This window comes from Carcharhinus amblyrhynchos, chromosome 1 (genome assembly GCF_965287045.1).
Source record: "Carcharhinus amblyrhynchos chromosome 1, sCarAmb.v2.hapA, whole genome shotgun sequence".
Lineage (NCBI taxonomy): Eukaryota > Metazoa > Chordata > Chondrichthyes > Carcharhiniformes > Carcharhinidae > Carcharhinus > Carcharhinus amblyrhynchos.
The window spans coordinates 106,907,323-106,934,514 of NC_137324.1; the positions used below are offsets into that span (position 1 = coordinate 106,907,323).

General features: G+C 40.1%; 1 protein-coding gene across 1 annotated transcript in view; it reads left to right on the top strand.

The window, feature by feature from the left end:
* The window catches only part of LOC145359289 (collagen alpha-1(XXV) chain-like), a 346,510-nt gene extending 321,122 nt beyond the window's left edge, over nt 1-25,388 (top strand). Inside the window, exon 3 of the mRNA XM_080214208.1 lies at nt 25,327-25,388. Within this exon, the coding sequence (XP_080070334.1) occupies nt 25,327-25,388 (62 nt within the window). The remainder of the gene's footprint in view (nt 1-25,326) is intronic.
* The last annotated feature ends 1,804 nt before the right edge of the window (nt 25,389-27,192 follow it).

The following is a 27,192-nucleotide window of genomic DNA, read 5'->3' on the forward strand; positions in this document are numbered from 1 at the left end:
TAAACTGATTACAATAAACAATGCAGCCTTTTTACAATGCACACACAGGCTGATTTTTTTTTTCCTAAGTGCTGGGCGGGCTTGAAACTGGGAGAGTTTCAGATCCATCTTGTGAGTATTTTTTCAGGGCCCCACCATTCACACTCTGCCTGCAAAATTCTGAGCAAGTCTGTTGCTCGCTGCAGAAGACTGTGGGCAGGGCTCAACACACCCGAAACCCTACAGATAGCGGTAGCATGCGTGTGTACGCCTCTGATGCTGCACATGCACATTCGCAGTGGCAGGGGTCTGACAGAAAAGAGAATGCTGTTAGGCCCCTGTAGTGCAGGCAGTCTGAAATGGCTCCCCCCCACCCCCCACCCCTACAATAGAGGGGGCCTATGGCCCGAGATATAGCCCCTGCCATCCAGATCGATCGCAGACACCCTTCTCCCACTGATCGTGGCCCCACTGCCTCCCCACCATTGCTGCAGAGTGGCAGCAGGTCCCCTCTCTCTCTCTCTCTCTCTCTCTCTCCCCACCTTCCCCGCAACTGATTTGCTGCAGAGTGGCAGTGGGCCCCTGCTCCTGCTGGCCCTCTCCCATTAGCCCCACCTGCACTTGCCGGTGGATGTTGCCCAGGTGCCAGGGTGGCATTGCTCAAGAGGCATCCCCTTGCCCTTGGCCTCCAGCGGGAGGGGAATGTGCCTTCAATGGCTAGTGAGGCCAAGTTGACTCCTCCCCATTCATGGGAAGCATGTCTATTCCTCACCAGTGAGAACCTTTCCTGGAGATGTCATAAAGGCAGGTGAGCCGAGACGAATGAGTGCCGGGTTCGCTAATGATGTGTAAATACTCCTTTAAATAAATTTCAATACATTAACCTGCGAGAGGCTGACCGTGCCAAAAATCCTGTGCTCATAAAATGGTGCAGGTCGTGAAAACATCGCACTAATTACTTTATGGCCCACCGTACAATTGGATCATGCCCGAAAATGGGGGTCTGTTCTGTGCGCAATTCAATGGTAAAATTGCCCCCATAATATGGGTATGATCCTACAGTCCAAGAAACCTTGGTGCAGGACCAAAGTCTTCATCCCAAAACACAACCAAGGCTGAATGTATTGAGCAGAACATCAGGAAGAAGGCAAGAGTTGCGGGAAATTAAACATTGAGTTTAAGATTGTTGGAAGACCTCATTAAGAATTGGGGATAGCATTGCATTCGCTGTAACTTATTTTAGTTTCTTCTTTCAGTTTGGAGTTACTGTTAGGGTCATGAATTCAATCAATTTAAAGCAAAGACATCCACTTATGTGTGAAAATCATTGTATGAATGACATTATTCTTTATGATGACTGAGATTCTGCACTCACGTAAGTGCTTGTTTTCAAACCTCAAAGTGACCACACGTCCCCACATTTAGTTTCCCTGCAAGTTAAAACATTTTGTTGTATTTTCATGTGGTTCACTGGAGCTGTAAAACTTCACTTGGAAGGTCAATTCTGTTTAGAAGTAGCAGAGCAGATTTAAGGGAGGAGGCAAGTAGGTCAAGTTGAGAAAATTCCGAATCCAGCTGACCCATCTGCATTCAGCAGGCCTCTTGTCATATTTTTGTATGGATGGGGTGGAGACAGCAGATGTTTCTGAGGCTGTAAAGGCAGTGGGAATGGACACACAAATTCAGCTTCAAGGATGTGAGCCCCCTCCCCAAGTCAGGCTCTGCAGGCAAGGAATCAACATGTGTGAGGACCGATTCCTCAAGAGGCCCAGGGTTTCACAGCATCTGCAGCCTCCTGGAACAAAACTTCCTTCCAAGTGGACAAGGTGGGCGTGCATTGCCAGTGGACATCAAGATAGCCAACACTGTATGCCCACCTTGCACTTTGCTCTTCTTCTGCAATAAGAGTCTTTGAAATGACTTGTTTGAAGAGGAGGGGAGGTCAAGATAGGCACAAGTACAAGGCAGCAGTAGGCCAAAGAGGAAGTGTAAGTCTTAGCTGTTCTAATGGGAATGCGAAGTGCCTGCAGAGAGAGGAATGAGTGGAGCTGCAAGGTGCATTGACCTGAGGAATGCTATGCAGGAGAATGCTGGGAAAGTCAGTATGTGGGTTTTGGCTCCTGGAAGCATTGTCAGTCGCCTTTCCAGTCCTCCCAAAGTTCAGTGTTGGAGGGGCCATCTTTCTGCAGCTGACATCCTCAGCCTCACTACTGCTTTGAGTGGCTGGTTTCTTCTGTGCCTTTGGGAAAGATCACCTCACTACCGTCTCTCAGGACCTCCAAGTAAGATCCCCCATCTCTGGTCTCCTCTCCATTCCTGTAATTACTACAGTTTCAGGAATCCTTGTACAATTGTCTCTTTCAGACCTGAGCCAAGGACTCTTCCATTAGAATTCCTGTCTTTGACAAGTTTGGTGCATTGTCCCACCTTCTCTGATTGGGGAACCTGCAAACAGGGTACCGATGATGTAGCTTGGTTAAAATGCCCCAACACAGTCTTAAACCAAAACATTTGGTTTGAACTAAAACATTAAAGCAAGGATCAGTTTATTTCTTTGATAGATGCAAATGATTACGATGAACTTTTCTGAAGAACAGCATTAAATATATCCCTTGATCAACACCATTAAGACATAATAATTATTTACCATTTAATGCATTGTGGTTTGTGGGCAAATTGACTTCCCCATTTATCTAAATAGCAGTGACTCAAAACAATATTAATGGGTTGTGAGTGACTTTTGGATGTAGCTTACTTCTGTATCTGGCCTCTGCAATACTTGCCTTGGAAGTATTGGATACAAATACTGCTTATAAAACATGGGGAAATATTCTATTCCACAGCTGTTACAGCCTTCACCTTACTGAGTGCATTCCAGAAAGAATGGCAGAAGCAGGCAATGAGTCATATTTAGAGTAGCTTTTTACCAACTTCATGATGTGACAATATTATAAATGGTCCATAACTAGAGCCCATAGTAATAGCATGTAGCCAGAAAAAAGATGAGTAACGGGAATTTATGGGATATAGGCAGCTGGTGAATATGGCAGGAGTAAATCCAGTGATGAATAATAATGAGCAGTGAATGAACGCAGACAGGATTTAGTTATCCACTCTGCTGGTCTTCTAATTCCTTTAGTAGCAGCATCTGTTGTGACAAATACTTTCATTATTCAGTTGAACATAATTTGTAAATAAATGTAAACCCTCAGATTAGGATTTGCAATGTTTGCTCATCATTACAAATAGTTATGCTCTGTCAAATGACATCCAATAATCTGCCTGTTTGGGTATTTTTTTGAAAGCATTTTTTCTTTGACAAATTACCTATGTAATTACCTAATGGTAGTTGTATTTAGTCAGAAAATTCTCAAATTAAATGCAGGATGGTTTGCATACCTGAGTTAAATTCAGTAACAATTATATCAAATTTAGGACAAGGAAGGGTCGGATTAACATGCATTGATTTTATGAAGTTAAACAGCATATTAACTGGCTCCAGAATGAAAAAGCAAATGCAATGTTATTATTAAATCTGGATCATATACTGATTACTTTTTCTGATTCAAAAATGCTTTTAGAAGAGTTATGCACAATGGAATTCTACAAGGTGGATAGTTGTCTTGGCCTGCGTGGTAATCTACGGATTAAAAAATGGCAGGGATCCACGAATGGCAAACATACCATTCTGCAAGATTATCCATCAGCTGATGTGGATAAAATCATTGGAAGAAAGACCATATTCTACAAGAGTCTTGCTGTCAGGGGTTTTTAGGTTGGAGATAAATCAGCAGATCAGACTTAAAATTGGTCACTCAAGTCACATGACGTCTTTCCTCCACAATGATGTCATAAAGTGATGCTTATCTCATGTCTGGATCTGGTTTTTGTTTGATGGCTTATAATGTCCCAGCCATTAGCCTCTAATGCAAGAGTCATTGCCCATATTGCTAACTGTGTTCCGGGTAGCTATTGTCTTGGTAGATCCTTGGGTTCTGTTAGAGGAGTAAGCCTATAAAGATACAAATAATGTCCATTTCCTTTCAACAGGTCTTTTTTGAAATGGACTTTGACAGTCCCAGCTGTGAGACTCGATGAGCAACAGGTCAAAGCATATGTCTAATGCAATCATATAATGCCTTAATGGTCACCTTACGATTTCTGCCTTCAGGTGACTTGTGGCAGCTATCTTTTGGTTCAGCAAACTTTATTTTAAAATAAGCAAGAAAGCAAGTTTGATTAATATAGGTTGATTTCTTTTCATGTCTTGGGGACATGTCAGCCTCCCATACAGCAGTAACAGGCATTCTATCTGCTGCTCACCCCTTCCATGCCAACAATCAAAGTCTATCTAATGTATTTTTTATTCTGAGTTTAGCCTGCACGTAATGCTACAATAAGCCTTTTTTGCATGGTTAAATGGTTTAAAAATAAGCTTGCTCATGAAGAGACAAGAACCCCTCCAGATATACTAAGGGGTCTGAAAACCTCTGGCTATTCCAGTGAACAACTGACCTAAGTTACAGCCTTTCTGTAATGTTTCTGACATGAACTTGTGCGGGACATGGTGCAGAAAGGATGGATGGAAGAAATTTTTTAGTCAATAGCTAGAGTAACATGGTGGTTATGTTCCTGAATTAGTAATTCAGATGCACAGATTATGTCCCAGCATGACGGCTGGAAATTTAAATTTAGTTAAATATTTATATTAATTGCAATGAAAAGCTAACATAAATTACTGGGCTGCATGTAACTACTATATTGTTGTAAAGGTTCATCTGGTTCCCTAATGCCGTTCAGGGAAAATATGCTGTTCTCAACCAATCTGGTCCATCTGCGGTTGACTCTTAAATGTCTCCCAAGAAGGTGGCAAGAGCATTTAGAGAAGGGTAATACAATCTGGGCTTGTCAGCAATATCCACATCCTATAACTAAGTTAAAAAAGTTCCCATTCCAACTCACCAGGGATCCAAAAGACAGCAGAATGGGGCCCACGGGATGAAGCTGAAACTTGTGGCCAGAATCCCTAAAGGTGAGTGTCCAGAACTGTTTCCTACAGTGAGAAGGAAGTGAATTCTGAACACTTCTGTAAAGCTTACGCTGACCCAAATCCTGACTCAACGCCACATGGCTCTATCGCCAAATGCTGGAAAGCTGCTGGCCACCTGATTGGTCAGTAGTTCACTGCAGCGAGACTTTCCTGTCACTGAGCAGCGTGAAACACACCTCTGGCCTTTTAATGGCCAACTGGTTGTTAAATGGTTGTGGGGCAGCTGGCGTTCCCCTCAGTGAGCTCAGCCCCAACCTTTTAGTCAATGAGGAAGGAGGGAGGGCAGGGAGTAGGTTTTGGCACCTTGTTTCAGCCCATTATCTCCAAACATCTGTTTCTGCTCTCCTCCTAACCCTGCAGGCTTTGACAGGCGTCAGTGGCAGTGACCGTACAGGAGCGTACACTGGTACTTAACCTGCGGGGTGTCACTTTCCAGCTTTCCAGGCCCTCTATCTTTTCTTGTGCAGTGACCTGGTAAAAGGGTCATTTGGGCAGCTATTCCAGCACAGTGTTTATCAGCAGTGGCATCTGTTTATACTTGAAAATAATTATTGTTGCATTTTTGCAGGGTTCAGCCAATAAACTAAACACTAAAATAATAAATTGTTTCACTAGTAGAGACCCAAGGCAAACGCTGGTGCGTGGCAATAAAAGCAAAAACACTTAACATTGCTCATCCCCCTTCGTTTCTTCCCAGCTAACGATGAATTGGGATCACAGCATGGTGGCATGTATTAGAGTTGAGCCAGAGTGAGTTGGAGGAGAGTTATCTGGAAAAATGTATACAAACAGTGCCAGAGGGCATTTCTGTCAGTGCTACAGGTGGTGGAGAGGAAGGATGTTTGAGATCAATGCTATTCAGCCCTGAGGACACAGGGAATTGGAATTATGATGGTAGCTATGAGAACAGGGGAAGTTCGGGGCAAGAGGAAGTGGAAACAACACTGAAACAACTGGTTTTAGTTATTTAACCAGTTCACCACAGGTGCCAATTCTGTATTGAAATGCGATGTTTGTATTATGCCCACATTTCTGCACACACCTATTCATGCACACACATACCAAACTGGGAAACTGACAAAAGCTGACTGACAACTTCAGAAATTTTTTGCATCAGAACAGTTGCTTTTTATTTTTTGGCACCGTTCAGGGGGATACAGGTTGCTAGTTGAGAGTCAGTCCTGCATGTTATCTATTTAATCTTGGGGAAAGTACTGCATAACCCATTGGCTTACGTTTTGTGAAATTAAACCCTTCAAACTGCAGAAGTCCTTTTTGATGTGGCTGAATGGAATTAGAAGGAAACTTGGCTGTGAAGCAGCAAACAGTTAAAAGTCCAAAAGCAATCTTAAATCCTGTAGGCAAGGAGTTAGATCAAAATGCAGTAGTATTGGTGTTAAAACTTACTGAAGAATGGTGCAAGTGCTAAAGGGTCACAGCTACTTTTTGAAAAGAAGCTTGGGGTGTCCATTTTATTTTTAGCAGTTGATTTGACACATTTATTACCCAACTGTGATGCTATTTCTCAAGCCAAATTAACTTTTTTTAAATTTAGAATTTCTTTTAGATATGAAAAAAGAAGTAGGTGGACAGACTTTAATGCAACTTCAATGAGTGCAGTAAACCCAGCTTCAGTTAGACCATGTTGCCCCGTGTTTAGGAACTTAGTGACTATTAAGGGGTGTCTTGACCAATACATGAATAGGATGGGAATTGAGGGATATGGTCCCTGAAAAGGGAGGGGGTTTTAGTTAAGTCAGGCAGCATGGTCAGTGCAGGCTTGGAGGGTCAAAGTGTCTATTCCTAGGCTGTAATTTTCTTTGTCCTTTGAACACTCTGTCCAATTGTTAGTATATTGTATATTTGCCTTGCTCTCTGCGTCTGTTTGAAAGGTTTGAAAAAAGTTAGTTCAATAATGGCTGCTTGCAATAAGCCACAGAAATATGGCCCTGAGGCGAGGATGAATTTTTCTTTTACATTTTGTTAACTAAAGAAAATTGTCACACTTTTTGGAACTTCTTAAAATTTCTTTTGAGAAAGTTTGAGCAGTTTAAATGATTGCTGTGTCTGCAGCTCAGTGAGTTAACACGTAACATAATTGATTGAAAGAAAATGGCATTGAAAGCATATCTTGGGACAATGGAGGAATTCAACTCTAACAAAAAAGGCTTGGATAATCATGAACAAAAGGTTACACATTTGGCTGAAAGTGAATAAAATAGGAGATGAGACTAAAGTAAATGTTTTCCTCACCATGATGGGCCAGATCCTTTTGATATAGTAACTAACCAGCATTGTCTGTCAGACCCAGTTCTATGGAATATGCTGAAAATAATGAGATTCTCGACTCATGTCAGCGTCAGAATGTAATTGCACTGGGAGGTGTATTCCATTAAAGCAAGTAGTTGCGAAATGAGGCTGTGGCAAGTTATATTCTCAAATCAAAGAAATTCTCTTGTCACTGTGGGTATGACGTTAGAAATCAACCTTAGGACACTTTTGTAGGAGGCATAAAAAACAAAAAATCCATGTTAAGCTTGATTAAAGGTAGAAGAAGACTGCACAAGATCTAATAAATTCCAGTGGAGTCTAGACCAGGACAATCAGGTTCACTCATCTCAGATGTTGTCATTGCCATATTAGTCACCAACCATCTAATGCTTCCTTTTCCAGTCACATTGCTGTGCCAGCGGGAAAGTCTGTTATGTTCAGATGGCATACAGGAGTAGAGGAAACAATCATTCTCCAGATTGCAGTAATGCATCAGGAAGACAATGAAGTTAGTTCAGAGGCCTGGAAGTCCTCAAATGTACATATGATAAATATGGAAACTGGAGTTGGTGTTATATGGAGCAGGATGAATAAGAGCTGTATTCAGTTAGAGAACAAGAGAAACAACATATGGAAGGTGAGAGTAATAGGGCTGGGGATATAATTTTAATGTCCAGAGTAGAATCGAAACTCAGATTTACATCTTACCTTCATCAGTGATATAGCTGCAGCTGTGTTTGTTATCTTGGAAGGAGAGTACATGAAATTCCTAAATCTCATTCCCCTGTGTTATTCCAATAACAATATTCCAGTGCTAGGTCAAGTTAGTGTTAATATGGGATGTGTTGATGCATCCTATTACTTGCCATTGGCAGTAAGAGGAAGAATAAAATCTTCCCGATGGAAAGAAATTGGCTTCAGAAGATACGGTTAAACTGGCCCGGGTTATTCACAGTGGGGATCAGTAAAAGTATGTTTGACATTGAGAAAGTGCTAAGAGAGCACAAAGGTTTTTGAGCAAGGAGAATCAAATGATAAAGTTAGACATCACAATGCCAGTGTACAGCCAACATGTTGCAAAGCCAGGCCAATACTTTATGCACAGTTAGAGACAGTAAGAGCTTAGAACAGCAGCAATTAAAAAGGCAAAGAGAAGTGAATGTGTCACACTCAATGTAGTCGTTCAAAAAGAAGATGGATCCATTGGGATCTATGGAGATTATAAATAAACAGTAACTAAGGCGATCTTTATGCTCTCTTAGCACTTTCTCAATGTCAAATATACTTTTACTGATCCCAACTGTGAATAACTTGGCCCAGTTTAACCGTATCATCTGAAGCCAATTCCTTCCCATCAGGAAGGATTTGTTCCTTCTACTACAGCCAATGGCAAGTAATAGGATGCATCATCGTACTCCACTCTAACACTAACTTGACCTAGCACTGGAATATTGTTATTGGAGTAATTTGTCAATTTCACACCAGTTTTGCACAGTGGAATGAGATTTGGGGATTTCTTGCACTCTCCTTCCTCATCCACCCTACCAGCAAAGATTTGTTTTCTAATTTAGCCAAAGAAAGGTATTCATTTAGTAATATAGATTTGACAAATGCATATTGGCAATTAGAATTAACTGATATAAGCAAGGAATTCTTTGCATTCAAACATGCAAAGAGTTGTACCACTATGAAAGATTATAATTAGCAATAAAACAGAGAAAGAGCACATTATAAAGTTGAAAAGACTTGGATAAACTTCAAGAATGTAACATTAGAGCTAAAAAGCACAAATGTTGCTTTGTGGCATTAAGCATAATATACCTGGGTCACCAAATAGATGGTGGACATGTTCACCCAATACAGGAGAGTGTTAAGGTTATTTTGAGAGCAAAGAGACCAGAGAACAAAGAAGAATTAGAATAATGTACAACAGAATGTCTTAAGTTCATCCCTGACTTAGCTAACACATGCGCTCCAATATATCCAACGCTTAAATATGGAACAGCTTGGCAGAGGTCTGTGGAGTGTCAGAACGCATTTGAAAAACAGAATAAAGAACTGACTGATGATGGCATTTTGCCCCACCATGATTTCGTTTTAATGTGCGGTGCTTTTTCACATTATGGAAGATGGTGTGAAGGAACCTGTAATACATGCTTTATGTACTTCAACAAAGTCAAAGCAAAATTATTTGAGTTGAGAAATAGGTACTAGCAACTATAAAGTGTTACAAAAATTCCAAAAATACGTGGACTATTAACTTTGTTAAACCAAATGTGATTATAAGGGCTTGGTGTTCAATCAATAAAGCGAATACCATCTCTAGCAGTGGTATGGCCTCAGAGGTGGGCGTTGAGTTTGATGGCCCATCAGTTTGATATTAAATATTGTTAGCCGAACATGCAAATACAGACATTCTTTCAAGATTCCTATGAAGACTGATTCATTCTTTGCCACTGAGTTACTTGTGAATTTAAGTACATAAATATACTGCCAGAGAAATTGGTGAAGAAACTTGCGAGGATGTTTTACAAAATAAAGTATTGGATTATGGCATGAATGACTGGCCTAAACAGTGTGATGGTGAGAAATTGCAGTGGTATATCATTTGTGGAGATGAACTTAGAGTAGTTTAAAGTTATCTCCTATGGGTTGAAGACATTAGTCTGCCAAGATTTAAGAATGAGATGGTGAGGGGAACTTCATCAGGAGCACACAGGAAAAGCCTGTTTTAAAAGAAGTAGAAAGAAGCTATTTTTGGTGTCCATAGGTAAATAGACTTCACCTGATGAAGGGGCAGTGCTCCAAAAGCTTGTGATTTCAAATAAACCTGTTGGACTATAACCTGGTGCCACGTGACACTCACCAAAGGTAAGTAGATATATTGAAGAGTTAAGTGTGTCTCAGAATGAGAAATTATCCAACATGGTTCCTTTTAATTCCTGGTCAAACAAGAAGACTGGGAATGAGGACCTATCAATTCCTTTGAAGTTGAAGGGAAAGATTATTTTGTTTTGAATGACATCTATAACAAATGGACAAAGGTTGAGTCTTGCCCAGTATTACAAGTTCCAAAACTATAGCGGGTTCAAGAAGTTAGTTTGTAATTTACAGGTGGCCAGTGGTGTTGGCCCACAGATAATGGTCTACGATTTACATAGAGGAGTTTGAAAAATTGCTGAGTGAGAATGGAGTCAAGCACACTCCAGTACCAACATATCACCCAGCATCGAATGATGTTACAGAAAGAAGTATATAGATTGTGATGAGATCTTTGCAGAAGTTTTTATGTGAATATTTGGGCAGCAATCCCTATCTTCCTCTGACACGGGCCAGACAATTTTCTGTTCACTTACAGAATAGCCCACAGTCCACAACAGGTTGCTCACCTCATGAGTTAGTGTTTAAACGTGCTTCAGGGACAAGGTTTAGTTTACTTACGTTTGACATCAATAGCAATATCAAAAAAAAGCAAGACAAAGAGAAGATGAGTCACTATATGCTAGGCGTGAAACTTAGAGAATTAAGCACTGATCAAAAGGTAAAACCACTGGTGATGAGGAAAATTGTGTGTTGAGAGTTGTAACATTCACACATCTAGTGAAGATTGGTGAGCGATTCTGTTAGCATCATAAAGATCATTTGCTTAAAGCCGACATCAGACAAAAGGAGAGTGTAAGCCTTCATCCAAATTCCTCCAGCAGTCCAAAATGAAAGTAATTAAAATACTGAAAGTTTGCTGGTTTGTGGAGCAAAGTGAGCCAGGGTCTTTGATTAAGACTAATCAATCAATGTCACAGTGCCACCATTAATTGGGTTTGGTTGTCAGAACATAAGAACTAGAAGCAGGAATTGGCCATGTGGCCCCTCAAGCCTGCTCCACTATTCAATAAGATCATGGCTGATCTTTTTGTGGACTGAGCTCCACTTACCTGCCCATGCACCATAACCCTTAATTCCTTTACTGTTCAAAAATGTATCTATCCTTGCCTTAAAAACATTCAATGAGGTAGCCTCAACTGCTTCACTGGGCAGGGAAGTCCATACATTCACAGCCTTTTGTGTGAAGAAACTCAGTCCTAAAATCTGCTTCCCCTTATTTTGAGGCTACGCCCCCCGGGTTCTAATTTCACCCACCAGTGGAAACAGCTTCCCTGCTTCTATCTTATCTCTTCATCTATTATTCCCTTCATAATCTTATATGTTTCTATAAGATCTTCCCTCATTCTTCTGAATTCCAATGAGTATAGCCCCAGTCTACTCAGTCTTTCCTCACAAGCCAACCCTCTCAACTCCAGATCAACCTAATGAATATCCTCTGCATCCCCTCCAGTGCCAGTATATCCTTTCTCAAATAAGGAGACCAAAACTGTATATAGTATTCCAGATGTGGCCTCACCAGCACCTTTATACAGCTGCAACATAATCTTGCTGTTTTCAAACTCCATCCCTCTAGCAATGAAGGACAAAATTCCATTTGCCTGCTTAATTACCTGCTGCATCTGCAAACCAACTCCTTGAGATTCCTGCACAAGGACACCCAGGTCCCACTGCACAGCAGCATGCTGCAATTTTTTACCATTTGAATAATAGTCCATTTTGCTGCTTTTCCTGCCAAAATGGATGACGTCACATTCACCAACATTGTACTCCATCTGCCACATCCTCGCCCACTCACTCAGACAATCTATATCCCTTTGCACATGTCCAGTGTCCTCTGCACACCTTGCTCTGCCACCCATCTTAGTGTCATCTGCGAATTTTGACACACTACACTTGGTCCCCAACTCCAAATCATCTATGTAACTCGTAAACAATTGCGGTCCCAACACTGATCTCTGAGGCACACCACTACAAAAACACCCATTTACCCCCACTCTTTGCTTTCTGTTAGTTAACCAATCCTCTATCCATGCTAATACATTATCTATAACACCGTGCACCTTCATCTTATGTAGCAGTCTTTGGTGCGGCACGTTGTCAAATGCCTTCTGGAAATCCAGATACACCGCATCCACAGATTCCCCATTGTCCACTGCACATGTGATGTTCTCAAAGAATTCCACCAAATTAGTCAAATATGACCTGCCCTTCATGAACTCATCAAAGTTTAGAGTTGACACAGTCAAAGATATTGAGAGAGTAGAATCAAGTTAATGAAAATGGAAGATAATAGGTTATCTAGAAGTGTGTCCCAAGGAGGAAGAAGAAGAAAATGTTATTTTTGTCATTTCTGTCAAATGATATTTTAGTTAAACATGTATCGATGTTAAGGAAGACTATTTTTTAAACTTGTTAATTAGTCTGAAAATATCAGTCATAAATTGGTGTTATCAGTCTGATTATAATAACAAATATGCAATCCAACCTGTTAAATTCATTTATTATTGTTTTTGGGAAATTATGCACGTAGACTTTTATATTTTAATGTACAAGTTATTTTTAAGTAGTTGGAGGGGTGGGGTGGGAGGACAGTGTTGTACGTCTGCCTTTCTGCTGCCCTCTCTGTTTCTGTTGGGGTGATATATATAGTTCAATAATGGCTGCTCGCAGCAAGTCCCCATGGTGAGTCTTTTCTTGGTGCAGTGTACAACTGTGCGTTCTATATAGACAAGCAAAACTAATTTGCTATTCCATCAATCCACACCCCTGATTCCATAATAACCCAGAGGTGGGTGTGGAATTGCTTGAATTAAGAGTGTGTTGATTGAACCATTTCAAATAAAGAAGTCGGAATGACCAGAAGCTAGGCCTACTTCCAAAAATACCACTTCCCAACCTTCTCCCCTTGTGACTGGGATTCCCAAAATCAGAACTCTCACGGCTATCAGGACATCATTGAATTGTAGAAATAAGAAATGGTTACATCACTAAGGAAGACCATTTGACCTGTCATATTAGTGTCTGCTTTCTGCAAGAGCATTGAGCTAGTCCTATTTCCCATCCTTTCCCCATAGCCCTGAAAATTTCTCTTCAGGTGCTTATCCAATTCAGTTTTGAATGTCCAGATTGAATCTGTCTCTGGCACACTCTCAGACAGTACATTCCAGATCCTAAACACTTGCTGAATAAAAATCTTTTTCTTCATAATATCATGGTTCTTCAATCAGTCACGTTAAATTGATGTCCTCTGGTTCTCCACCCTTCTGCCAATGGGAAGTGTTTCTTTCTATCTATTCTGTTTAGACCCCTCATGATTTTGAACATCTCAATCAAATCTCCTCTTTCAGGAGAAAAATTCCAACCAATCCACACAATTCAAGTTCCTTATTACTAGGACCATTTCTGTAAATCTTTTCTGCATGCTCTGTGAACCATTCACAAGCTTCCTGAAGTTCAGTGCCCAGAATTGGATGCACTGTTCCAGTTACAGGCTCAGCAGATTTTTATAATGGCTCATTATAATTTCCTTTGTATCCTATGTCTTTATTCCCAAAACCCAGGATCCAATAAGCCTCATTAACCACTTTCGCAATCTACCTTGCCACCTACAACGATTTGTGTATATAGACCATGTCCTTTCCTCTCTCTGCTGCTGCCTGTTTAGAATTGTACTGTTTATTTATATTATCTATCTTCTTCCTTCTATAATGCATTAATTCATACTTCTCAACATTAACTTTCATCTGCCACATGTCTGCCCATTCTGCCAGTTTGTTTATGTCCTCCTTAAAATCTGTCACAATCCTTCCAAGTTTGTATGGACATTTTGAAATTATGCCTGGTTCACCCAAGTCTTGGTCATTAATATATGTCAAGAAAAGCAGTGGTCTTAATACTGGCCGTTGAGGGGAACCCTGCTGTAAACCTTCCTCCAGTCTGAAAAACCACCATTCACCGCTATTCCCGGTTTCCTGACACTATCCTAATTTCATATCCATCTTGTCACTGTCCCTTTATTCCATGGGATCCAACTTTGCTGACAGGTCTATTATGTGGTACTTTATTAATCAAATCACCTTTTATTCAGATTTTAGTTACCGGGTAGCTGGCCAATTGACTGCGCTGGCCAGGCTCCCGATCCTGGGAGGGCTGATCCATTTTGAGGACCAGATCTCATTCCTGTGTTAATTAAAACAATGGCATTTTATGCTCAGCTGGCAAGAAGTGCACTTCGGAAGCATGGCACTGGCTGACATGCATACCCCACCTGGATACCATTGAAACCATCCCAGGAGCAATGGACGGGTAGTTTGGCCTCTTCAGGCTTGTTTATTATAACTTTTGTCCTCCCTCTTTACACACATCCAAACTATTACCATCCAAGATGGAGCAGAGTCTCCCTTCAGAAAGACTAGCAACTTGACAAGGAATTCACAAAATTCGAAGTAAAAGAAATGGGTTTGCAACCCAGGTAATTTGTCTTTGAGTCTAATGAATGACCCCTGGAACACCCAGCCACATTAAAACTCTGAGTTGCTGATCAATTTTATAAAAGCTGCTGTGTTGATAATGTTTGCTTTCAAACACTTTTTTTTCTAAACTTTCATGTAGAGGCATGAATCTGCATGCATATTAAACTGAAATGAAATTGGGATGGTACGGTGGTTAGTACTGCTGCCCCACAGCACTAGGGACCTGGGTTTGATTCCCGGTTTGGGTCACTGTCTGTGTGCAGTCTGCACATTCTCCCTGTGTCTGTGTGGGTTTCCTCCAGGTGCTCCGGTTTCCTCCCACAGTCCAAAGATGTGCTGGTTAGGTGGATTGGCCACGCTAAATTGTCCCTTAGTGCAGGGGGAATGGCTAGGATAAATGCATGGGGTTATGTGGACAGGGCCTGGGTAGGATTGTGGTCGGTGCAGACTTAATGGACCGAATGGCACCGTACGATTCTATGAAATCTTCCTGATTACCAGCAGCCACTAGCTTTTCCATCCTTTGCAATGCTCTGAGAAAGAGCCTGTTTGCCAACTTTTGCTGGATAACTTTTCAAGGATCGAATAGAAACGTTCAACGATATGTATTTTTTTAAAGCATAAGTTGAATTGGCTGTAGTGGCCTATTGCCCTTGATGCCAAAATTAATACTAAGCAATGAATGGGATGTAATCTGTAATTCGGATGGATTTATGCAGTGTTGAAAAGACATGTCCCTTACCTGCAACTTAACAGCGCATTCTTTGTATGAGGAAATGTTTGGCTGTCAGTTTTACCAGGTAAATCCTGTGATTAACGTAGGTAATAACATTCTTTTACAAGCCAGCAGTCATGTAGCACCTGCACCCTGTAATTACCTTATTGGAATAACATGTTTGCATGGCTCCAGCAGATGACGGCTTTTAAACTTGAAAGTACCAAGACGACCAAGCGTAACTCCTTGCATTTTGAATCATTTAATTGTGGGATGCTCAGTTCCTACTGGAATAGGAGCAGCTACCGGGGAAAAGAATGATATCCAGAATTTATTCCGGCAGGTTTTAACAAGAAGAATCATTCCACTCGTTCTCTCCATCTTTAAAAGACTATGAATTACTCAATTTCCTTTGCAGGCAAGAAAATAAACAGTCTGTTGTGATAATCCATTTTTATTGCTTTGGAAGGAAATTAACTGAAAGCCAAAAACAGCCCTCAGGCACCCATTCCAAAACCTCTGCAAGATGCTGTGCTGTCAGATGTTTTGGATGGGGTGACAGTAGTTTGGATGTTCAGTATGGAACAATACGTTTTCAGCAGAATCAGTTACCGGCTGCTAAAATTGTCATTACATTAGTATATAGTCCAGAGCTTGCACATTCTCTCAAGGTATAATTTTATTTCATTTAATGATGGAATAGATCAACAGGACACTCTGTTCTCTCTCCATGTTAAACATTGAAGTAGAAATGTCTGCTGGTGCATTTGATTTGATTTTGATTTAATTTATTATTGTCACATGTATTAGTATACAGTGAAAAGTATTGTTTCTTGTGCATTATATAGACAAAGCATACTGCAAAGAAAAGGAGAGTGCAGCATGTAATATTACAGTCACAGTGAGGGTGTAGAGAAAGAACAAGTTAGCATGAGGGAAGTCTAGTCAAAAGTCTGCTGGCAGCAGGGAAGAAGCTGTTTTGGAGTGGGTTGGTACGTGTCCTCAAACTTGTGTTTCTTTTTCCTGATGGAAAATGGTGGAAGAGAGTATGTTCGAGTTGTGCGGGATTCTTGATTATGCTGGCTGTTTTTCCAAGGCTGCGAGAAGTATAGACAGAGTCAATGGATGGAAGATTGGTTTGAATGATGGATTGGGCTTCGTTCATGACCCTTTGTAGTTTCTTGCGGACAGAGCAGGAGCCATACCAAGCTGTGATGTAACCAGAAAGAATACTCTCTGTGGTGCATCTGTAAACATTGGTGTGAGTCGTAGTGGATACGCCAAATTTCTTTAGTCTTCTGAGAAAGTAGAGGCTTTGTTGGGCTTTCTAACTATAGTTTCAGGGTGTCAATAGGTTGGTCATGATGTCCCCACAGCATTTTGAACTCCTGGCACCTTCCTCCACTTTTCAAGTGGAAAGCAAACTGCATAAGTTGAATTTTGTCTCCCATAAAGATTGTCAACGCAATTTCTGTGCTATTTGCAGAAGGCCAAAAAAGTTCTCTCTGGAGCAAATAATATGAGGAAAGAATGTAACTACTGGAAAATTGATACAGGATTACTGCCTCGTGGATTAGAACTCACATGTGTATGAACATACAGGTCAGAAATGCTCGGAGTTTATGCAATGTTGAGCCACTTGCCTTAGACAGTTCCTTCAACTCTCTTCTGTTGTTTTCTCCAGGACACTCAATGTTATCCTGTCATCATCCAAAGGGAAATATGTTTGTTCTTTTTTTTTCCCCTTCCCAATTAAGCACTGAAATTTTGAATGACAAGCAGACATCGAAACTCACGTATCACAATATGCAACTTAGTCAACCATTCTGGATATTGATTAGGAGCTACGCTGAGAACACTTGTTTATTATCTGACCCTCCATCTCAAATCCGACCTGGGTTCATAGTTCAGTAAAAAGGATTTTGGCTCCCAACTGATCAGTTTCCAGTTAGGTGGGGTGAAAAATTGATGAGCTGAGCTGCACAGCTGGAGTTCTGCTCATTTGGGCGGGACGCTGGCATAGTGGTTAGCACTGCTGACTCACAGCGCTGGGGACTCTGGTTCAATTCCCAGTTTGGGTCACTGATTGTGTGGAGTCTGCACGTTCTCCCCTTGTCTCTGGGGTTTCCTCCAGGTGCTCCAGTTTCCTCCCACAGTCTGAAAGACGTGCTGGTTAGGTGCATTGACCCAAACAGATGCCAGTGTGTGGTGATGAGGGGAACTTCACAGTAACTTCATTACAGTAAGCCTTATTTGTGGCTAATAAATAAACTTTAAAAATTTGTTCTAACCTTCCACCAGACACTAAAAGGACTCAAACAAATAAGAGCAGATGTGTTCAAATAGAATGGTAAAGAGTGACATTAAATGTTACAACTTCCACATCATCACTTTAGCAACGTTGGTTGATAGTTACACCAGTGTTTTGTTGACATCCAATGGTTGAGAGAGATTTGAATTTAAGTGGTGTTTCCAGAATGGCAGATGGTGTTTAAATATTAAATGGCTCATTTTGGCAAACATAATGAATTTGTGATGTGCTCAGAAGCTCCCTCACTACTAAATGTTGCCTGGATAAGAGGAGCTCACATTTTTATCTGTGCAGGCAGTGACTGCACAGCCATTTTGTTTTTGTCAGTGTAATTGTCTGAATTCTGCAGTAGCAGTAATTTTTTATCTCCTCTCACCCAAATAAGTGCTCCAGTACAGCCAGAACACTGTTGACCTGCCAAAATAATTTACATAAAGCTTCAGGAATTCTTTAGGATCAACAGAGGAACAAATGAGTTGGCCTAATTCCCTGGGTCTTACACCAAGGAAAATGCCAGCTATTGAGACTTCTCTATCTATTAACTACTACATTATTAGAAATTACTTCAGCACAATGGTCATATATTGGCATCACAAAGGATTGGGCATGGGTGAAGGATTCCAGTTAGGCTTTCATCTGCTTCCCATTAATGGAATTCAAATTAGTTTTCCAGTGGGTTTCCTGAGCCATGGTAGGCATCAACGGAAGAACCTGCAGGAAATTCACACTGGCATAAAAAGAATTTTTAAATTTCTGTCAAACTCTCCCCGCAACTGCCCCAACACCCCCTGACAAATCTACCATTGAACCTGCCAGAAGAGACATGGAAGAATTCTACCCATAGACAACAAAGTCAGTTCACATCAAAGACACTAGAACAGCTCAGATTGTAATCTCTCAGCCTTTATGCTTAAAACTGACCACCAGCTTGATTTAATTCATTTTCATTTCTCAGTCCAGCGTGCATAATTTTCATTCACCTGCAGAAACATTGGCAGCTTGATGTCGATCTCCCTAGTCACAATCCAGTTCAATATAAGAACAGAGCAGGAAAAGGGAAGACCAGTTTACTTCTCTGGAAAACTAGCAATGTTTCTTGAGATAGAAAGAGACCATGCCCAGATTAAATGGAGTACGCAAACTGTTAGAACCATAGATCAGCAAAGGGGAATACTTAAATAGGAGGTAAAAAGAACATTCAAGTAATGAAAAAATGTATTGGGATTCCAGAGATAAGAAGACTAGTTCAAGTTAGAGTTACAGTGCAAAAGAAATTCAGGATAAAAGAATTTAGAGAAACTAAACAAATGTCAATTAGAAAGACAAAGAGGAGTACACACACAATGAAAAAACTAGCCAAATACACAATTTGAAATGCAGCAGAAAGGCATTTTGTTCTATTAGTATAAAGCCACTTTTCTTCGAATAAATTTAGGATATGTAAATCACACAAAATATATACATATGTATTTCTAACTTTATGATATTGGACCATAATTTAATATGGTAAAGTTAGAATTACATATGTGAGTATTTTGTGAAACTATTGAACAATTAAGGGCATATTTACTTTGATATTTATTGTATATTCTGTGCAGCATATGCTTTTTATGAATACTTTTTGATTTGATTTATTATTGTCACAAATTGGGTCATAGAAAAAGTATTATTTCTTGCGCTATACTTAAAAGCATACCATTCATAGAGTACATAGGGGAGAAGGAAAGAAGGTGCAGACTGTAGTGCTACAGTCATAGCTAGGGTGGAGACAAAAATTAACTGAATATAAGGTAATCCATTCAAAAGTCTGATGGCAGCAGGGAAGAAGCGGTTCTTGAGTTGTATGGTCTGTGATCTCAGACTTTTGTATATCTTTCCTGACGGAAGCAGGTGGAAGAGAGTATGTTCGGGGTGCATGAGGTCCTTGATTATGCTGGCTGCTTTTCTGAGGCAGAGAGAAGTGTGGACAGAGTTAATGGATGGTAGGTTGGTTTGCATGTTGGTCTAGGCTATGTTTACTACCCTTTGTAGTTTTTTGCAGTCTTGGCCAGGGCAGGAGCCATACCAAGCCGTGATACATCTGGAAAGGATGCTTTCTATGGTGCATCCGCTAAAATTGGTGTGAGTCGGAGCAGACATGCTGAATTTTCTTAGCCTCCTGAGAAAGTAAAGGCATTGGTGGGCTTTCTTCATTATAGCATCGGCATGGAGGGAGCAGCACAGATTGGTGATCTGGACACCTAGAAACTTGTACATTCTTCAGTATGCTCTTCCATACATATTTTATGGAGAAGCTGTACGTCCTGAATGTAGGTAGATTGCAATGTTATCTCAATTCTTTGCACTGGGAACAATGTCTGTCATTTGTCAAAAATGGTCCCCCTTTCAAATTCCAAGCTGGCCAATATTTTCTCTTTTTTTTGGGCATGTGGTAATTTAATCTTGAATAAAAGACTGAATTTTTCCCTACCACAAATTTTGATCTTTAATGATCTGGATTAGCTCTATTGCCCTCTTTTTTTAAAAAAACAGGTGCTACATTGGTCACTCTCCAGTTCTCCAGAATACATTCATAGTCAATAGATCCCAGAAATATCGTTTCTAGGTCCATGACAATTTTGTTTCTCATTTTTCTAAGGATCCTCAGATTTATTTCCTTGGATTCTAATGCTTTGTCTCCCTGTGGCTTAATGAAGTTAACTAAATTTTTCATTTTTTCCATCATAATATTACTTAGAGCCACTTAGGATGTACCTCCACTCCAATATCCCTCTCTTTGGTAAAAACGAATGGAAAGTACATACAAAATTTTTTGAGCAACTACAAATCAACAACATTTTCCCTTCAGGGTTGCACCTGGCTTTTAATAAATCTAATGATATACTTGTATAAGACGTTCCCATTTCCCCTTATTATTTTCTCATATGCCTCTTGCTCTTTTCCTTTTTATTTTGTGATAATGCTGAAAAAATTAAACAGGAATATTATTATAGTCCTTATAGATACTGGCTGGGGTTTTCCGTTCTTGTTTGCCGTTGATGTTTGGCAGTGTGACTGGAAAATACTCCGAGAATTTCTGGATGCATTTCAGAATGCAAGATGCGATTGTTCTCTGCCACCATCAGTGGTGGCCCATGTTTCTGGTCTTCGAATGTCAGGAACATCATTATAATATATTTGCATATCATTATCAGGCCCATATGCTGGAATCATACCCCCACGTCAAACTGAATTCCCAAGGCATGATATCAGAATGGTGCAACGTACAATTAGATTCAAAAGGCATGCATCCGTCTAGATCACTCCCTTCTGTGGATCAGCTTGTCCTGCATGAGGACAGATGGAGAGAGTATAAGTCAGATAATGCCAGGGCAGATGATTAGGATGTTTGGCATGTATGAAAGGTGAGTGGAACTATGGAGATGATGAGGATATAACCCACAGGGGAGAAGATGATGTGTGTGGGAGAGTTAGTGGCACTGTTTCGCAAGCTGACATTGAGTGAGATCCTTATGGATATGTGATGGGTCTGAGAATGAGAGAGTTGAGAATGATGACTTATCCTGGCAGAATGGAGGAGATCATTCATCCTCTTGCAGCACTAGATGGCTGTCCTCTTCTGAAGAGCGTTGACACTAACCACCACCACTGCCACTCATAGTGGATTGGTCACCTTGTATGAGAGTCTTTGTCCAGTGCCTGGGCACATTACACCGCAGAAGGCCTCCATTTCATCCAGCAGGTGCTTGAGGGAGGTGTTGGTGAATTTTGGGGTTGTAAGCTTGCAAGTTTTGGGAAGCATGACTTCCCGGAAGCTTCCTCTGACTTGAACTGTGCCAGCTGAATGCAAGGGCAACCTTTCAATATGGAGCCTGGATTATTGAAGCACAGAGCTGATTGTGGGGCAGGTGAATTAGAGGCTGTTCCATCAGTGATCTGACTTTACACGCCTGCCTGCTCATTTTTTGCACAAAGTGCCACAAAATATGACAGAAAAACTACTGTTAGGATCATTGGGTCCAATATGATTCTTGACACCCCATATCAGACATGCTGATTTCTGGGATGATTCTGCCATTGTCTTCAATAAACTTGGTTCCAAATCTTTCTAATTAACCATGGTATCCTAAAAACATTGGTAATTTTATTTCTTTCTAATGGAATAAATGTATTCGATGGCTGGAACTTTCTGGCTGTTCAGACCAGCTGATGCTGCACTCCTGCCATGGATTTCCAGGCATAGGGTGGCATCAATGGGAAATTCCATTGACAGCAGCAGGACCAGAAGATCTCGCTGCCAGCCAAGGGCACACTGTCTTCTGCCATGAGAAACACGTCGTGGGGAGGCCAGAGAATCCTGCCATCTATCATTTCAATTGCTTTTTCAGCCCTGTCTGCCCATTTCTACCACCATCACCACCACCCCCTCAGCTAGCTCATTGCTCATCTTTGCAACACCTATACCAATCCAAATGGATGTTTCAGATTTTGTACTTGTACGTGTAGATTTTCTTTCTGGAAAGAACTAGTTTTGTTGGGAAAATGCTGGGTCATGCAACTAAATTAGACAGCTCCTTCAAAGAACTGGCATGTGCAAGGCAGGTCGAATGGTCTCCTGTGCTGTATGATTCTATGATTTTTGTTGGAACTTAAACTTGATATTATAGTGGGGGCAGTGCGGGGCTCAAGAAGCTCAATCATATTTAGCCCATACATCTGATCCATTGCATTAACCATATTCATCAGCACCACCACCCTTGTAGGCCTACTAATTTAGTGTTTGAGAAAGTCCTGTACACATTAAGTTCCCTTTAGTCTATTTATTTGCTCTCTGTCCCAATTGACAACTTAATCTCCCAAGACAATGATTTCTTGTTTCTATTCATCTTCCTAAGCTGACTGCACATTTTGTCTTAAAACAAATTAGAGGTCTGTAATAAACCCAACCAATGTAACCAGCCGTTTTTATCTCGTTTGACTCCAACCATATTGACTCAGTCTGTATCCCCTCCCAGACCTCACCAACTATCTTGCGTTCTCACTGTTACCAACATTGTCAGTCTATCTCCACCTATTTTCTATCCTCCTTAACATATTATAATTCCCATATGTTTGTTTTCCATTTCGTGCTTAGTTTGCGGCAGGTTTCTGTTGATGCTATTAGGTCTAGATATTCCTGTAAAATAATTGATTCCAGGTCCCCAATATATTTCCCACACTCTGTGCATTGCAATAAATACTCTAACTTAAAACTCTGTGTAAAACTACTCCTTTCCCCGTTATTTTTCCTAAATTTAACCCTACCTTTGTTTTAGTCTTTTCCCCATTTCTCATTAGATTTAATTTCTCTGCTCCACATCTGTCATGCTAAATTATTTTCTCCATGAGTATTATCCTTATCTGTTTAACTTTCTCTATTAATTGATTCTGGTTCTAGCCTATTACTTTTTGGTTTTAAACACCTAACCACTTCTCTATTTTACCCCATTTTGACAGTTGTGGTGGCTTTTGACCCAGAAGCAATAGAGTAAGGAAAACTTGTTATTTCTTTAAAACGTGTGCATTGGAGCTGTTTTTAAGAATGTTTAAAAAGGATGTTTAAGAGTTTCCATCAATGTAAAGAATCAATTGTAATTTTATTGAACAATATCTATATAGTCTGGCAACCTTTGATCTGGAAGCTGTACCAATACAAAGGAAGTTATGGTGCAGAAGCTCTATGGTTAGGTGCAAAGAAAAGCTGCAAGTGAAAAGGAGAGCTGAAAGCAGAAGCAGATCAGCACACAGGAGTAGACAAAGCTAGAAAGAGGTGAAACCAACAAAACTCTCCATGTAAAGATTGATTTTTCTATTCGGCAACAAAAAGAAAAATAGAATTTCAGAAGTTCTTGAGGAAATAATGTATGAGCAAGCTAAAAGGAACTGAATCCTAAAAGCAATACCAAGAGTTCCGGCAAATAACCTGAAATAAATAAAGTGATGTGAATGTTTGTGCTTTGTTGTATTAACTATTCAAAGTTAAATTTATCACTTTAATGTATGTTTAATTTATGTCAGTTCTGATTTGTGTTGAAGGAAAAATTTCAGAATATGGAATCTTGTTAGTAATTTCTTCATTTCGGCGTTGTTGGGTTATTTCAGTTTATGACTATCCCACAGGAATCTTGGTGTACTTTCACATCTTCATTGCTGTCAGACATAGTCTTTGTAGATGAGTGCTTCTTTGTTCCAGGATTGCCCAATGCCTAACAGATTGAATCCCTAAGCTATGCATTGATTTTCCCTCTTTGCTGTTGGCAGTCCTTTAATTTGCATCCTTCATTTTGGTATTGAATCCTTCTGTTTCCCAATGCTTTTAAGGTACCTGAAAATACAATTCTGCATTCATCATCTTTGAGTCATGAGGCAACCCTCATGCATGTGCCTCTTAGAGTCTTTACCCCATTTAACCCTATATCATTAAAGCTTATTTGGACTACCACTAGTAGGTCTTGGTCTGATTCCTTCAGTATTTTTCCTCAATATATAATAATCTAGCTCCAGGTTGACAGCTTGCCATTTTAGGAATTCTGGCCTTCTAACACACATGAAAAGCTACAGTCCCTACTACTGTCTTGTATGTTTTCTTTTAATTCTATGTCATTGTCCTTTTGAAACCACCATTAAGCAGGCTGATGGCTGTGAAAATAGTATGTCAGTAGAATTTCCTGTTATCTACCATGAGTATTGTCCATTAGAATTTTCAGTGGGTAAATCTTTGTAAAAACCATTAATGCCCTTATTTGTATTTCTGCTACATTTTTGGAGAATTAAACTAAATTAACTTTTGGTACTTGGTTTGAATTTGTCTTTATCCCAAAGCCTAGGTAATATATCAAGGGCCATCCTTTGAGAACTATCAAGGGTGCACCGATTTCCATTATCTTTCAGGGGCAGAGCACTGCCAATAAATACACAAAGGAAATTGCTCTGCATTGTGTTACAAGGTGTGCGGAGCAAAGTTACTTATTCTTGTCAAACTGTGTCATGTTCTTAACCTCTTCCTTTCACTTGCTGCGCAATCTGCCATGTGTTTCACGGCAGTGGAGGTAACCCGCCACTGGCCAGTAGTGGGATCTTCTGGTCCCGCCATTGTTAACAGGGTTTCCCAGGGAAACTTGTGGTGGGGGCACAGTGTCAGTGGAACCAGAAGATTCCACCAGGGCGAACGGCCAGAAAATTCCACCCAATTTTATTATTCTGAAATTGTTTGCAAAGAACAGCCTTATTCTGAAAGAAGTGAGACAAAATAGATGTAACAATTTAAATGAGAAATTGTGGCTATCTGAGAAAGAAGATTATATATTTTACAATATTCCATGATAATATGTATCTAAACCTATAAGGATGCTACATTATAATTCTTCAAGCATTATTGATGAGGTATTCCTGTATTAGTGGCCACTAAACCTGTTTAAATTCAACATCTTTCAATGTTGCACCCAAAATCATAGACAGTTAAAGTGCTTGCTGTGATCTTCGCACTATGGATGATATCTTTTTTAAAATAACTGATGGGAAGCAGTAGGACAAGATTGCTTTCTGTCTTAATGTTGTTAAATACATGTAAGCAACATCTAAATTAAGCTTTGTCTTCTTCTTGTAGGCCCTCCAGGAAAGCGAGGTAGAAGAGGCAGGAATGGAGAACCCGGTAAGTATCAACTTTAACTTCAAAAAGTTGCCTTTTTTCCACATTGATATTTAGTCATTAAAGAACAAAGGTAGTCATAGCAAGATGTTTCACATTAAGTCCATTATTCCTAGCCAGGCATATACTTTATTGATCGTAAATACTAGGTTTATTCTGTAGTGATGTAAAAGCAGCATCCCAGCATGACTTGGTGTACTGGAATTGTGTTTTTCTGCACCAATCTGGAATTGTTAATGCATTGAGTAAGACAGCTGCAATCCTTGGCATTAAACCTTTCCTTTTTCTATTGAGAATGCCGAACATTTAAGACAGATTAAGCTAATGAGGGGAAAAGATCTTAACAAAACCCACCTGTGAATTTTTTCAAGTGTTCAAAGTAAAAGGGAAAAATGTTTCAAAATGTGTTTATTAGATAAATGGATATTAAAAAGTACAAGAAAGCCAGGTGTGAAAATAATGGAAGAGAAATATTACAGCCAGCATGCTAATAATATGAGTTAGTCAATTATTTTTTTTGAAAGTCAGACCCAGTTACCAATATTACTTTGAAGATTTTTTTTTAAATATTTCATGAATTGTTTCAACAAAAGTGGTTTCTCATTAGGTTGTCTTCCAACTTTTGTAAATCACTTTACCCCTACACTCAATAATTTTTGTATACCAGTTTTGGCAAAATGCCATTTAGAAGATCACTCATTTGCTCTAATTGAAATGCTACTTCTGCATTAAACAACATAATCAGGGCTTAGATTTTTTTTGCAAATTGGAAAACTGGCATACTACATTACAGCTAGACATTGAAATCTCCTTTATCTAAACCATACTGTTTGGAAATCTTGGTTATCTCAAATATCCCAAAGTCTTGTTTTAATAGTTTCCTCTAACTTTACTCCATGGAGTCAAAGTTCCTTCCTTCAGTAAGGAAAGATAAAACATGGTTGACTATCAAGAGATAGAATCACTCCACGCACAGGATAAGGATTGAAGATAGCTAGCGAAATAAAAAAAGAGATAGCAGAGAGGCCATCTTGGAGGGTGTTCAAGATGCATACAAATCAAAGCAAGCTCTACCTCAGGCATCACTTGGAGGGTGCACTGGTAAATCATATCTTGTCCTGTTCAACGTTTTCTACAACTCACAGCTGGTTTATCAAACTTGCTGACATTTATTATGGACAGGGGTATCCCAGGTGCTGGATAAGCATCAACCATTCATTATCGTAGGTGACTTCTGATTGATTGTTAGCTTTTCATTGCTGCTGGCAATACTGCATTCTCACAAATCTTCCACCTGAAAGCTGCACATTTCCACAGTTTCATTTAAAGTTGATTGACATCAGTAAGGCAAACTTTCCCCATGTTTCCTTCTGTCACCCTCCATTCCACAAATACCTATTGTTTTATCTGAGGTTCAGGTTTTATCAAGGTGTGAATTAGACAGAATGTTCTCCTGTTGAGCACCAGAAATGATGTCTTAATCAGCCCCTGCCAAAGACTGCACCCTCCTGCATCCCATCTACATTTGCTTCTCTGACTGATGACTCACAATGAATTACATGTTCGCTTGAAACTGTCCTTTCAGGCATATCCCGTATTCATCCCTCAAAAAGCACTCTCAATTTCTTAGCTGTGCTTTTGACACCTCAGTACACAAGATGTGGAATTAATTCCAGAAAACTAACTTGTCCAAATTACATAGCCTGTAATCGAGTCCCATTCAAAGTTAGTTCACACATTGCTGTTTTGATTGTTGTCCACTGGTTACCCCTCATTGCACTAAAGTGAAAATCTTTGTACCTATTTGCAAGTCCGTATTTACCT